The sequence below is a fragment of the Filicampus tigris genome, chromosome 13, assembly GCF_054856515.1.
Source record: "Filicampus tigris isolate MCC_2025a chromosome 13, RoL_Ftig_1.0, whole genome shotgun sequence".
In the NCBI taxonomy this organism is placed as follows: Eukaryota; Metazoa; Chordata; class Actinopteri; order Syngnathiformes; family Syngnathidae; genus Filicampus; species Filicampus tigris.
Genome location: NC_141229.1, coordinates 5,415,841 through 5,431,481, shown reverse-complemented (window position 1 = coordinate 5,431,481; position 15,641 = coordinate 5,415,841). Strand labels below are relative to the sequence as shown.

General features: G+C 41.0%; 1 protein-coding gene across 5 annotated transcripts in view; it reads left to right on the top strand.

Moving 5' to 3' along the window:
• Positions 1-15,641, top strand: part of numb (NUMB endocytic adaptor protein) — a 34,795-nt gene that overhangs the window by 6,413 nt on the left and 12,741 nt on the right. For 4 of the 5 annotated variants that reach the window (XM_086048679.1, XM_086048677.1, XM_086048678.1 and 1 more), the window contains exon 2: positions 9,673-9,809. In XM_086048679.1, coding sequence (XP_085904805.1) covers positions 9,684-9,809 — 126 coding nt within the window. In that variant the 5' untranslated portion in view covers positions 9,673-9,683. Of the gene's footprint in view, positions 1-8,551; positions 8,617-9,672; positions 9,810-15,641 lie in introns of all 5 variants that reach the window. The other variant, XM_086048676.1, reaches the window with a different exon arrangement.

Here is a 15,641-nt window from a genome sequence, read left to right as displayed (position 1 = left end):
CACTCTTAAAAAAAATTTTTTTTTAAAAACCTACCGTTTCTATGTTCAAACATGCAATCATTTTGATGTTTCATTATCATTTTGACTAGCTACACCCAAGACAAGTGCGGTGATAGTCAAAAGTGTGTATTCGTGGGTCTTTTGCCAGGTCGGGGAGATGGTCCAAGATTGCCAGTATGTTCGCTCAGCGTGAATTTCCTGTTCTACCATCCTCTCATCACTCCTGCTGCTTAGACAGATAATGCTACGCACACACGCTGGCCTTGTTTTCCGCCTCGTCATCTCTGTCTTTGACAACCATAGCCTCTTCCGCACAGAGATCCATGCAAAAATTGCTTTATCAGAGCTGAAGCAGAAGAGCATTAGTCAGCGTTTGCCTTTTTACACAGAACACAGCCAAGAACCACTGTGTTTGGACTGCGGGAAATATTACGTCTAAACTAAATTTAGGTGCAGGATCTTTTGAAAAATAAGCATGAACATGTCTGATTGAAACATTTGAACAAAAATTCAGTAGATCTTAAAATCACTGTAAGGAAGTAGAATAACCTTTTATTTATTTATTTTTTTGTCATGTACACCCAATACAGCCAGTGCATTTGAGCAATGACAAACATTGTTAGAGGCACAAACTCTCCGAGGGGGCTGCTGATTTGAGCAGTTTGGGGCAATCTTGCCGAAGGGCACGGCAGCCGTGTGTCCGTCGGGGACGGTCTTGAGCCAGGGTCCCCACGGTGGCAAATGACAATCTTAACCACTTGGCTACGGCTGACTTAAAGTGTAAGAAGATGAAGTGAAGAAAGTGAAATCAACCACAGAGAAGAGTTAACAATCCTGAGAGGGACGCCTCATGCGAGATCCCAAATGCGTGACTGGGCGTTGTCTTCGCCACACCCAAAAACCAGGAAACCTGAAATGGCGAAAATTGGTTTAACGCTACATTTCCACAATTGAGTACTATATCGTTCTCAGTCTTTACACTTTTCAGCAATAATGTTAAAATACTGTATGTACGGTACAGGGTTATACTAGTTTGGGGTTTTTCATTATACAGTATTTAGTTTGCGTTGACTTTTTTTTTTTAATTCAGTTAATTTACCGGTAAGTACTTTTTAAAGCAGGGTTGTTAGTTTTTATTAGGTTGGGTTTTTTTTCTCCCCCAAAATGCTTCATTTTAATTCAGTTTAATATTAGTTTTAGTTTTTGGTTTTTTTTTTAATGAATGGAGTATTTGTCAAGCACTAGATTAAAAAAAGTCACTTAGTATTGTGTAATTAAGTAGTAAATTACAATTCTCAAAGGACTTTTTGACCTTTTTTCTTTTGTACGGACGTACAGCAATACTGAAATAATTTTAGAATGAAACACAGTCGCTCATGTGTGAAAACAAAGGATATTTTCGCTATAATTATAGTTTTAATTAGTTTTATAAAGTAAGCGTCAGTTTGTTTGTTTTTTTATCTTTTTTTTTTATTCTATTAGGAAAAATGTTTTTTGTCAACATTAGTTTATTTCGTTGGTTTTCATTAACTATAAGTAACTTTGCTACGGTAAAATCTATTTAGAAACAGATCTCTAAATTCCTTCTGCAGAGGCATTTAATCAATTAATTGATTAAGTATGTGGTTTAGTGTGTGTGGTAAAAGATTATTAACTTGGGCTTGAAACACTCCAGTCAAAATCCAGAACACTACTATTCGACAAGACCTTTCGTGCTTGTTTATAGGTCGAATTTGAGCGTTGCTCACCGATTCACGTGGTGAACGTGTCAGCTATCAGCTGTCCGCTGATGAGTTACTTTGCCCTTTTATAGCCCCCCGTGCAAGTCAGCGAGCTAAGATGGGTTGTAAACCTTTGTCTCGCATCAGCATTTGTTCTGGGAGATTCTATAAAATGTGCTCACGCTTGTGCGGCTTTAATAGATCACGTATTAACCGCACTTTGCCACACCGGCCTGGTCAATATGTAACGGTGGCTCTGCTTCCTAAGGGTCAATGCTACGCTAACGGAGCATAGATCGGCGTATTCCTTCCTCCACAAGTTTTAATAACGCAGAGAGACGTTTTGGCCGGGGGCCTTGAGAAGCAGTGGCGCTTTGTCTTTTTTAGAAGTTAAGTGGATTTCAGGAGTAATAAAAAGGGCGACGTTTAGTCAAGGTTCCCAGGCTCAGCTGAGATTGAGTGGCTTTTAGTGAATAAAGAAGGGTTGGTCGATTTAAATGATTGTATTGATCAATTACACATTATTTATCAGGATTCTTTTCAAGATTCTTTTTTTTTTTTTTTTTTAGCAGCTTCCATAGTTCAAAGTGCGTCCCCGCTGACAATGGACTGCTTTCCACAGCATGTTTTTATTCCTAATATTTCTAATGGAAGCTGATGTTTAGAAAAACTGCCTCAAAGCTAGTTTGGTATCATTAGAAATTAAAGGGGAAGTCACGTAAAAAAAAAAAATTCACAGTCTAAACACGGTATTCTGAGTACGGTAATTGTTGTGTTTGTCGAAAATGAATTAAGCAGAAAAATCCACTAGTTTTTATCCATCTCAGGGGGTGGCTATACTTTTCTGGTCATGTGATGTTGGCAAGATGAGCCCCCTGGCACGTTGATGAAACCCGCCGTAGCATTTGTGCGTTGACGTGTGCGTGGCCTCGTAAGTAAATCAAGGTCCCACTCCATCTCGAGTCAGATCATTTGGGTCATTCGGAACATAAAGCTTGGGGACATCGCCTTGAATCTCCGTCTGGCTTTAAAAACAAGGCCAGTAGCATTGACTGAGTCTGCGCGTCATGGCTTTGGGGTGTGATGATGATGATGTGGCGATGGCGGCCATTGCCCACGCCCACGCGCGCCCTCGACATTTTAATTGAACCTCAGCTGTTAACCACACTGACCGTTGTAGATCTGAACTTATCCTCCCTGAATTGCCCAAAGTGTCTCTTTAACGTTGGGATCCCGCAAAATTGCCACCCTAACAGAAGACTCCGCTACTCATATCACCGCAACCGTGCGCATTTTTACACAGCGACACAACTATTGTGACATCAGTTCCAACATCTGGTATAACAGCAATAGCGTCTTTAAACACAAAAGGGCAGGAGATGCGAGCGTCTGGTGTTAAATTTCACACACCCCGGTCCCGGCATTGCTTCACACACTGTCTGCGTCCCACCTACTGTATCTATACCATCGATCTGTTACGCCTCTGATTCTAACTCTGAAAGAGGTAAATTGCCCATTCGACTGCCCCTGCTCGTAACCATATGACTTGCGTTAAACAAATGGCTGACTAATTATTATTGCCGATTTTGCGTGAGCGCCAAGGCACCCTCTGACCTCTATATGACTCATTGTGCTTAATGTTTAGTGTGTCCTATGCTGTTTTTGTTTTGTTTTATTTGATGCCTTTTCCCCCTAAGACCACAGGCGCCTTTTTTCTGTGGAAGCTCTGCAAATCTGGTGCGAACACAGTCATTTCTCAAGACTGTTTCAAACTCCCCCGTGGACACTGTCTCCACTGTCCCATAAAAGTACACATACTGTACAGGACTTGGACTCTTTCACTGTTTCGACATTCACATGACTGTGCAAAAGTTTGGGGGGGGGGGACGCAGACCACTCTCGAGACTGTTTCAAGCGCTCTCTTGAACGGTGTTACTCAACTCAATTTTATAGAAAAAAACAACCACCCGCTGCATACAAAGTTCCGGACATGGGGCACAAATTATACAACAGCAAAGACGGTGAAAACAATACATAAATCACTTAAAGAGTTAATAAATACACTTAAACAATACCAAGTCTCATGCTGAGTGAAAAGACAAAGAATAAAAATGTGATTTATGTAAACAATGTTTAAAGATTGGCAGAGAGGGGCCTTGCCTAACGTTAAGCGGCAGGTCATTCCAAACAGAGAGTCCAGCAACGGAAAAGACTCAATCTCCTCTGAACCTCCGTTCCGCTCAGTCCTTGGTACCCCTAGTGGCATCTGGTCCTCAGACCTGAGGAACTGGGCAGGGGGGGGGGCGTGGAGGAGCTTAGAGAGGTAAAGTGGAGCAAGACCATTTAATGATTTGACAACCAATAAAGAATCTTAAAAAGAACTATCAAATGTACAGGGAGCCAATGAAGGGTCGCCCGAGTTGGAGTTATGTGCTCCCTCCTATGACCACCAGTGAGGAGGTGGTCATCATGAGGCTTGGCAGACTCCAAATATAAAATGCATTACAATAATCTAGCCGAGCTGCAACAAAGGCATGGGTTACTGTTTCAAAGTTCTGTTGAGAAAGGCTTTAGAGGCTTTATCTTAGCCAGCTGCCTAAGATGGGGAAAAAGCTGCACCAATTTGCCGGTCCAGTTTAAAATCACTGTCCAGTTTCAAGACCCACGTTTGAGACTCTTGGCTTTAGATAAAGCGCCAGGGGGGCCTAAGTCGGCATGATGGGATGTACAAGGGCCACTGGGACCAAACACCATAACCTCTGTTTTTTTTTTCCTGAATTTCAAGAAATTCAGTGCCATACATGACTTGACTTCCTCCCAGGCAGGACAAAAGTGGACTCAATGCGAGAGTGTCTTTTTTGTTTTTTGCTCAGCAGGATATACAAAGTAGACCTGACAGTTATCCGCATAGCAGTAGAAGGAAATATGTTCTCTTAAACTTATCCCAAAGGCAGCAGATACAATGAAAACAGCAGAGGCCCCAGAATTGAACCCTGTGGAACACCATACGACAATCGGGCACTAATGCCCACCCGGTGCTGCAAATGAGCCAAGAGAATATTGTGATCCACCATATTGAACGCTGCAGTTCGATCCAACAAAACAAGACATACATAGTCTCAACCTTCAGCCAGGAGAATAGCATCAAAAACTCATAATAGGGCTGACTGTGCTATGCGTCATCTTAAAACCCGACTGGAAAACCTCCACGATGTTACATCTGTCCCATTAAAAAAAAATACACACATTTATGGCATGTACAGTTTTACATTTTCAATATAACCACCGTTACCACCATTTTCCTGATTTAACACACATTGTTGATCAATCTAAAATTGTTTTGAGTTGACACCTGTCAAATTTGACAGTGCCATTGTACACATTTTGTAGCACTTGTACAAAAGAATGACATTTTTACATATTTTTCATTTTTGTGTATTTCGGGTTAAGTTAGCAATTTTCCGGGTAAAAGAATGACTTTGAGGGCATTTTTATTGTTGGCAAAATTGATTAAAAACGCAGTATGTAAGGGTTAATTCACACCGTTAACACCGTTTGTCAGGGACAGCACAGCGGGGTCCAGATACCCACTGGCCCTTGCCTTGAGTGTAACCCCATGAAACTGTAATTAATTTACGCACGCCATGCAGATTATAGTGCTCATAAAGACACATTTGTTGACAGGAGGATTGCTGTCAATATATGGATTGTCTGTTGTCGCGCGCTCTTTATTGGGTGTAAAAATAAACACGTCAGGCACAAACACGGCGAGCCGCAACCGTAACCTGATCTCGATCCATCTCGTTGCTCATAAGACAGCCGCCGCACTCATCCCCGGCATTCTTACGCAAGGATTAATCAGCCTTCCATTCCTGGAGAGATTATTCAAATAGTGTTACATCTAGAATCGGAAATATCGTTCCCCACACCCTACCTCTTTTTATTGAACCGAGAGACATATCCTGCTATTTTTTTTGTTAATCTCATTTTGTTCAACTTTTCTATTATGTCTTGTAGGGTTGGTTATATTTTCACATCATTTCATATACACAATTGAACCTGCATAACCTGAGTGTTGTTGAGTTGAATTTAGACAAGCATAAAGTAAATGGACTTTATTTGCTTTAGTGGGCTGTGGGCCATGTACTGTAAAAGTATTCCGTAAAACGTTCCGGATCTTCCCCCTCGGCTTGACACCTGTGTTGTAAACAAAAGGCCAAAATACATGTTAAAATAAGCTTGAGCCGAAACCATTTATCACGCCTTACTTCCCTTCCTTGCTTCTTTTTTTTTTCCCCCACCAGGTGTGACTAAACGGGTCTTCTCGCTGCATGGCCAACGGCCGTAGCGCCTCACATGATTCATTCCGATCCACCTGCCAAGCCTGACTTCACCACCCGCGGCTAAATCTATTTTTTGTCCTTCTGCGCATCTTCATCTTTGTACAAGAAGGAAGAATGCACCGTCAAGCCGTCGTTAGCAGACGCACTACTACTTAGGAGTACTGTGACGCCACGTGGGAAGTGTCGCTGTGTAGTAAATATAACTACGACAGTGTACAAACAGGCTCTGCATGTTGGCAGCTTGTCAGCGACACTGCACTGAGCTCTAATATGATGTGGCCTAAATAAACGTGTTATGAGGGAGGTGCAAGGCAATATGTGAACATCTTATTTGCAAACACTGGACTGTAACATGTGCTTGTGCCGCCCCACGATTTCCAATTTCTCACCTTTTGAATGCCCCGTACAGGGAACCCTGGCTATTCGTGCGAGTTGGCGACCAAACCGCATCGTAAATAGGGGGAAAAAAAATGATCGATTTTATCGGACATGCTCTGCCTAAAAAAGGATATACACTGATATTCCTTTCTGGTGCAAAAACTCAATTACGGATATTGTTTGTTTATTTTAATATGTTTTGTGTGAATCCTGAATTAAAAAAAAAAATAATAAACTGAATTATGTCATGAAACTAACAGAAATAGTGAACTAAAATTTTACTTTCGGGATGTTGTGGGATGCGTTCCACCACGAGTTTACAGAAGTCAGTGTCATGTTCAAGCATTTGTACTTTGAACGTAGAATCCACTCCTGCAGGACCTCAACATGAGAAAAACAACCATGATTGTTGAGAAAAATGCATGGAAAAACTTGTTGAGAAAAGATCAAGCAGTGGAGCCTGCTAGCTGATTGCCATAGCCGCTAGCCACCGCTAGCTGAACACTTATTTGACTGACACTTGGATTTAAAACTAACCTGTTTTTAGAGTTGGACACTGGGGGATAGAGACCGAAATGCACAGGGAGAAATATATATATATATATAATTTTTAAAATACTGGAAGAAAAAAATGTGAGTATACAAATATGAGGGTGCTGAACCTCGAGTCTGCGCGCGTCCACTGCAGTTGTGTCCAAAAAGTTGAAAGTACGGTAACGTTAATCACAGATTGATCATCAGCGATTCTTTCATGAGGCTTATCTGTGACTTTTATTACAGTACGCCTTATGTCAAAAGAACGCTTTAAGAGTGTTTTAACATCGTGTCTAACTTATTTTTGTATATGAAAGAAACAACTGTTTTGCTGGCTTGTATTTTCCCTGTCCAGCATCGTTTCAACCCACTAGTACCATTTTTTTCTGGTTACTCCGCTACATAGCTTTAGTAGCTTTAGCATTTTCCTTGGTCAAAAAGGATGAAAACTATCACGGCCAACTCGGTGTCGAAATGGGAAATTAAAAGCGACCTTTTTCTCAAAAAGGTCCAAAATGTAAATGCCATGTTGAGGTTGTTGAGTCAGTCCACAGTCCACCCTTGGTCGCACCCCCTCCTCCCCAGCACCCCCTTTGAGTAAGATGTTTGATGTGTTTGTGTGTCAGGGCCGAATGCTCCATTGTGCAGCGCTCCAATCTGGCCAGGTCAGATAAGAGCGAACGCCTCACCTCAGACACTCTCCAACCCCCGACGACCACAGCCAGCCTCGTAGAACGGGTTTTATTATACAAAGAGACTCATTGGGTGTGTGTAGTTGACTACTAGGTGTGTGTGCAGACAGTCAGATCTCCCTGGATTAAAAGATCTCTTAATCCCATCAGATCCCCATCCGCTCCAAAAAAAAATGAGTGGCTAGCTACAAGACGCCGGAATGCTACGGCTCACTGACTTCTGCTCCTCCGGTTACGAGTCACCGGGCCAGACGTGAGCCGGTCCTTCAAAGATGGCCGCACCTCTCACTTCTCGTTTGGATCAGCGGCTTTTTAATTGGGTCCCTTTGGTGCCTACTAATCTCCCTGCAAAGTCGAGAAGACGCAAACGTTTTGCACCGCTAAAATACAGTAGCGCGTTTATCAAAAATCAAGGTTGTATTCCTAAAAGGTGTATTTAGGACAGTTCGCTGTTGTGTACACGTAGAAAGATACTCACAGGCAAATGTCGCTGTCTTAGATACAGTAGATGAACAATGATGCACTATACCATATGTAGTAAATGAATCATTTCCGACCAATCGAACGGAATTGGTTGATTTCCGGCAGCCCAACTGATGAGTGACTGTTCTATACTGCTTGAGATAACACTCAAGTCCCACATGAACGCTCACGTTTGATCATTAACTGTGTGAAGCTGTTATTGATCAAGTCAGCCGCTCTTTCAGTGAGGCTAAAGTTTTTGACTCGGAGGCTCGATAGCGATTGATCCGAGGTAATAAATGGCACAATATTGCGCCACGTCGCTGCCCTGTGTCGTACCGGGAGAAAAATTTTTTGAAAAAATGTGTGTGACTGTGAAGAACAGATGCTTTTTGTAAGCATGTTTTCCTTGTTTGTTTAGCTACACACCAGGACGTAATGTGCAATGGCTCTGATTGATTTTCGCAAGAGATGAAGAATATGCCTGTGAGTGTCTGTCTGCATTTGTTGCTGCACTGTTTGTGTTCACCTAGCTGTTGCGTAAAGGTTTATAGGAAAAAAATGGCAACATTGATGCTAGTTTTGTTAGCCCCTTTTTGGCATTCTTCATTGTGTTTGTATTCAGCTCGCAGATTTTCACAAGTTGGTGTGTGTGATTTTATTACTTTTACAATCTGCAATTAAAATTTTAAATGTGTAGCAATTTGATAAAATAGAATAAAATAAGTGACCAAACTGCATGAATCAAAGCACGGGTGTCATTCCTTGTGTCAAAAAGTTTGGAAATTTGGATAAAGCACTCTTTTTGACAATGTTAAGTAAGAGTGATTGTTTCCGGATTGCTTTCCACTGGCCTCCTTTCTTGTCATACGGAAAAAAATGTGAATATGATTTAGATCATGTTGTCTGTTTCTTCACAGGAATTAAAGTCACTAGTTGCTTTAAAAAAAGACAGTCAGTTGAGGAGTCGGAAAAGTCCCTAAATATCTAAAGTCAAGCTAAATATACCAACGATGACTCAATCACTAAGATGGCCAAAATGACTGCGCATTTGAATGTGCCAGTCTGTTCGCAGCCAAGCCTGACGTATGATTTATTTATGAATCATTTATTTATATAGTTTTCTCAGTCGGGGTTCTTCGTTACCACTTCTTTTAAGGCCGATACCATTACAATTAGTCACTCTTGAGAAATCACCAATACCGATACCAAGTACCGATACCACCAAAAATACATAACATTTCAATTAACACAACAGGTACAGACGGTATACATATAAAATCTCATATTTCTTTTTGTCGTGGCTGGTATGACATCCTTCACAAGAACCCAATACCTTGAATGGCCAAAACGTTGTGGAATAAATCTGATCGATTTTATTGTATTACTGATTAATTAATGAATTTATTCATTGCTTGTGTTTGTTAAAAAAAAAAATATACGTAAAGAGGACCTTGAGAAAATAATTGCATAGTGTCTTTGCTGACCGTACAATTAGGCATTCACCCCACTGACGTTGCGCCTGCTCTGACCTTCCCGCAGGGAGCTCCGCGATGAACAAGCTACGGCAGAGCTTCCGGCGGAAGAAGGACATCTACGTGCCCGAGTCCAGCCGGCCGCACCAGTGGCAGACTGATGAGGAGGCGGTCCGCAGCGGGAAATGCAGCTTTGCGGTCAAGGTGACACCCGCTCAAATGCACTCACAAATTCCTACAGCACCGACCTTATTGTGGCGCACACACTTCGTCCGAGAGTGACGCTTTGTGACTGGAAGACACGTAACGTGTGATTAATCTTCAGAAAGTGTTTGTACGCTGTAAAACGTTGTGTTGTGTAAGCGCACAACAATAACGTGATTGTCCTGCTCTCGTCTGATGAATACAGGCCTGCTACCAAAGCAGGGGAAAAATGTTGTTTTTTAAAAACAAAATTTTTTGTAGTAACGATCAGAGGATGCCGAAGGGTTGTCTCTGGCTATGCATTTCTCGTCGTCATCGTTGTTGTTGTTGTTGTTGTTGTTGTTGTTGCCTCAATCAGTGGAAGAGGAGTTCACCTCTGTTATTTTGGTGTTTGTTGGTATTTTGATTTTTTAAAAAAAGCCCAATAACTTAATTTTCTCAGTTCACGCAATTTGCGACAAGAATATATATATTTTTGTTTTGTTTTTTCAAGAAAACTCAACTTCTTTGCATGAATGAGCCCCATTACGGATATGGCCATATGAAGTATTATAAACATTCATAACATTTGCAATTTGTATTTCATCTCTTTATTTATTTATTGGGTGGTGAACTTAGCTGTTCCCTTGCAGACATGGCAATATATGATTTAACATAAAACTGTGACATTAAAAAATACATTTTCAATTCATAATTTATGTATTTTTAACATTATCATTTTGAATGTAAACAACGCACGAAGGAGCCTTGCTTCTGGCATGTATTATAATTTATTTTATTTTTACTTTATTTTTACTTTTTTTCTTGATAAAATTGCTAACTTAACAGTATATAAAAAAAAATAATGTCAAACATTGCAACAGTCATTTTTGGTTCCATTCATTATTTTCCTGTAATTATTTCAATTAGAGTTTATTTTTAGTCTTGTTTTAAAAAAAAAATGTTATTTACTTAATCCCTCCCCAAACATATGTATATACAAATTAGTCTCGTAGCCGCCGCAGGTGAACAGATGAGTGTGGGTAGCAAGTGTCGGCTATTTTGGCAACAAAAGTTTTCTTATGCAAACAGAAGCGCAGCAGCTCACTTCCTCTCATCGCCACAGAAATGAAAACCGGAACGTCAAGAAACAACAAAACAGATAAAACACATGACTCACAACATGGAAGTAAGCAGATGAAAGAGAACGAAAATGTCAAATTTCCACAATGGCCCCATCAGCTGAAATAGACATATTATGCATTTGAACATTCTACATTCTCACAGATGAACTAAAGTTCAGTTTCACCATATAGTAAGATAATCTTGCATGTTATGACATTGTTTTAAATTTGTACTTAGATTAACATACACAAAATTTAAATGATGAAAAGGTAGAATAGCAGTAAAATACAATCAAACAAAAGAATATGAATATGCATGCATGTAAAATAACAAATGGTAAAATGAAAAATGGTAAAAATATTGTGGCAAACAATTATTGATTTATTATACAAAAAATTTATGATGGTATCATCAAAGATGGTAAAATGTTCTGTGATGACACCTTTTTTTTTTTCCTTTTTTTACAATGACGCTCAGAACAAGTACGGTAAATCAAGACCTTGAATGTGCGCTTTCATTTTTCCCCTCTCCCATAAATTTACCAGAAAATCAGTCCTCTGTCGATTCGTTAACTTGATATTCAGCACGACTAAAATCCTCTTAAGTGTTGCAAATGTAAACACCCTCTGAGGACAATTGAAAAAAATGTACTCAACTTAGATTTGTCACAGGCCTCTTTGCATCTTGTGCCCTTTTTTTTTTTTTCTTTTCTTTTTTTTCCCCACTGCCCGCCTCGTTGTTTTTCACCTGCAACCTAACATGCTATCACAACCCAATCCGCCCGCCCCCCTTCCTCACGCACCTCCTCAAGGTGCCTCCTGAGAGCGGAGTGGTGTGTGGGATCGCTATAGTTGCGGTGGAATTATCTCCAGACTGCCGCACCGAGGGTTGACCGCTCGGTTGGGAGGAGGGATGGAGGGCTGATCTTGGCCGCTTGCCGTTCCAGTGGGGAGCACGCCGTTCGGTCTGCTGTGTTTCAGTGAGCCGGCGTTCAAGAATCAGAGTCACGCTGACATTTCGTAGACGTCTTACTCACCATTCGAGGCCATTTCGAAAAAGGAGTTTCGTTGTAATGCGCTGCCGGGCTTCCAAAGGATGGAGATGGATGCGGTGGGAATCACAGGGCAGAGTTTACTGTATTGATCGCGTGACAGCACATGATAGGACCGGACGAAGGAAGGGAGCACATAACCAGAACAGTTTTATTCTGGATTTAGTTCGTTGGTTAGGGAGTTTATTGGTTGTCTAGGTAGTTTGTGGATTCGGGTCATTACCGGTGCTTTTTTCTTTTGTGGGTTCGTAAGATTTGCTAGTCGTTTTTTTAATTGGTTAGGTAATTGCTTCTCTCAAAATGTGGCGCCCAGGCTCCCTCATAATTAAATGCTGAAATAAATGTTCAAACTCTGAATAATGTTAGAATGGCTTACTTCTTTTTTTTTTTTTTTTTGTTAGTCCAATACATTATTTTTGTGTTCAACTAATTAACGTTCATTTGGATGTAATCTTATAGAAATGTTTGTTTGCTAACATTTGAGTGCAGTTTTTACTTCACTTTTATGTGTATTACATTTTAATTGAATCATTAAAGGTTAAGTCAACCCCATTTTTTTTTCCAAGAATATGTTCTATGCTGTCTCACTATTTGAATCAAGGAATTCTGATAAATATTACAGTTCTGGAATAAGAGTTAATCCACCTGTTTTTAGCCATCTTTGGGGGCGGCCATTTTGTCACTTCTGTCGACTGAAAATGTCATCACAGTTGCTCAGGGTTCAGGTAACGACCAATCACGGCTGACCTCTTTTCAGAACCTGCGCCGTGATTGGTCGTTACCTGAGCCCTGAGCATTTGTGATGTCATTTTCAGTTGACAGAAGTGGCAAAATGGCCGCCTCCTGAGACGGCTAAAAACGGGTGAATTTTGCTGCTTAACTCATATTCCACAAACGCAATATTAATCAGAATGCCGTCTTTCAACTAGTGAGCCTGCATAGAACATATTCTTGAAAAAAATATGTTTGGGTTGGTTTTCCTTCCATTTTAAACTCCTATCTGGTAAAAATCCACTGGCCTTCTTCAGACCAACAATTGCTCGCGAGGGGAAAGAAATGTTAATCTAATCTTGATGATTTCATACAACCAATCTGCACAGCAGTTTTTTTTTGTACAAATATGATAAAAATTGGATAATTGCCCACTCTGGGATGACTGCCAATCGGAGCCGATACTGGACAGAGTCCACATTGTGTTGCCTTTATCAGGCTTCCTATGGCTGCTTAACATTCTTGAAAATGCTCTAAAACATCTTTTAATATTGACCTTTCGAGGTTTGGAAAGCGCTTTGATTTTGATGTTTTTATTGTCTTGCCACCCTATGCCATAGCCCAGACATACGAGGAATACGGGGGAATTGTTTGCATATTGTGCATATTTAACGTCTTAAAGTGGAAGTCAACGCAAACATATTTTTTTCAAGAATATGTTTTATGCAAGCCCACTACTTGAAACAGGGCATTCTGATAAATATTGCGTTTGTGGAATAAGTGTTAATCCACTCGTTTTTAGCCATCTCTGGGGGCGGCCATTTTGTCTTCTGTCGACTGAAAATGACATCACAACTCCTCACAACGACCAATCACGGCTCAGATTCAGAGAACAGGCCAGCTGTGATCGGTCGTTGTAAGCAGTCGTGATGTCATTTTCAGTCGACAGAAGACAAAATGGCCACCCCCAGAGATGGCTAAAAACAAGTGCATTTTGCTACTTAATTTATATTCCACAAACGCAAAATGAATCAGAATGCTGTGTTTCAACTAGTGGGCCTGCTGGGAACATATTCTTGACAAAAATATGCTTGGGTTTCATTAGCAATTACCTTAGCCATACCCATAGCCCGGCTCGGCTGCCCCCGCTTTTGTTTACGTTCCGTACGGCGCCTGCCAGAGCCGACATCGACCCACGGAGGCCCCGCTATCTCGTCGGCGACGTTAAAAGTGCGGTGAAAAGTTGCAAAAACGTAGTACGTGTCGTCTACTTGCCAGAAATACCTCCATATGTTAAATGCGGCCATGTTGGTCCGTGAGATACATCGGAGCGAGTCCACCGGCCTGACATGGCAGATAGACGTCCGAGCACCTTTCGTACCGAGTCGGTGCTTCTGATTGTCCTCACATCAGCGGCATCCTTGCGTGCACACGCACGGATCGTGCATATTGAAATACACCATGACACGCGAGCGTGGCGTCACGCTCTGGAAATAGCGCGGCCGGCCCTCCAAGGCCAGGGCGGTCCGGCTAGGGTCGGCGTCACTCGCCGCGTATCTGCGAGGAAAGGGTAAGGACTTCCTCTCGCACAATAGCTTCTGGCGTTGCCGAGTGACGCGCACAAGAGGGGATGCTGCCGTTAGGCCGGCAGATGGGAGGGCTCGTGCCTGACGCACTGTGCCCGATCCCGCCGTGCAGCACAGCCATCGGAAACGGGGCGGGAACAGTCTTGGGGAGTTGGCTCCGTCTGGTGTTTCAATAGTGCAAAAGTGCAGCGTCAGGTCACCTTTTGATAATGAATGAATCTGCACGTCCTCAATTTTTGTTTTTCCCCATCCTCTGTGTGTTAGTGGGTGACATGAATGTAAACTTTACTTAAAAAAAAAAAAAAAAAAAAGTCATCATAATCTACAGGTCACATGTGCATTTGTAGGTTAATTTTCAGTTTGTTAGTTGCTTCGTTATTTTGTTGGGTTAGCAACTGTATGTTGGTGGGTTGGTCAGTAAGTCCGTTAGTTGGTTACTAATTCATTTGGTTCATTTTTGGTTGGTTCTTCGGTTAAGCGCCGTTGGAGTTGTTTTGTTTGTTAGTTGGTTCGTTAGTGGGTTTGTTGATTGGTAAGTTGTTTTGTCAGTTAGTTTATTCATTGATTTATTACTGAGTTGCTTGGCTATGAAGATTGTTGGTTTGCTAGAGTTCATTGATTTAGTTAGTGTGCCGGTTAGTTTGTTTGCTCAATACTTCTTTTTTTTATTGGTTTATTGCTCGGTAAATTTTTAGGTAGATTGTTGGTTAGTTCGTTTAATGGTTTAGCTGGTTGGCTAGTTAGTGGATTTGTTGATTGGTTGATTAGTGTGTGTGTGTGTTGTTAATTTTGTACGTTTGTTGATTTTATTTTATTTATTTATTTTTTTTATTTATTTGCTTGGTTGTTGCTGTTGGTTAGTTTATTAATTTAGTTTGATGGTGGTTTGTTAATGTGCTTGTCAGTTGGTTAGTATATCGTTGGTTTGTTAGCTGTTGCTTGTTTGCTGCTTGGTACGTTTGTTAGCAGGCTATATTTAACTCTGTTTGTTGTTGTTATTTTGGTGTTTGGTTAGTACGTCACTTAATACATTATTTTTTGATAGGTAATTTATTGGTTGGTTGCTTAGTTTGTTTGTTAGTGAATCAGTTGTTGAGTTAGTTTTTGCTTGTTTGGTTCGACAGTTTGGTGTCGGTTGGTTTTTAAATCATTTAGGCTGAGGGTTATTTTTGTCATTTTGTTTTTTAGTTCCTTAATTGGTCAGTCAGAAATTCTAAGGAGCAATTTTGCATAATCATTGTAGAGGGGTGAATTTTGTCGTAGATCCAGATTCCATGTGTCTAGGAATATATTTTTACTTTTGGTTGTCAGAATCTGATTGCATCGGGACCAAGTGGGCCAGTGCCCCGACTGCGGTGAAAAAACTGTAACATGCACCGC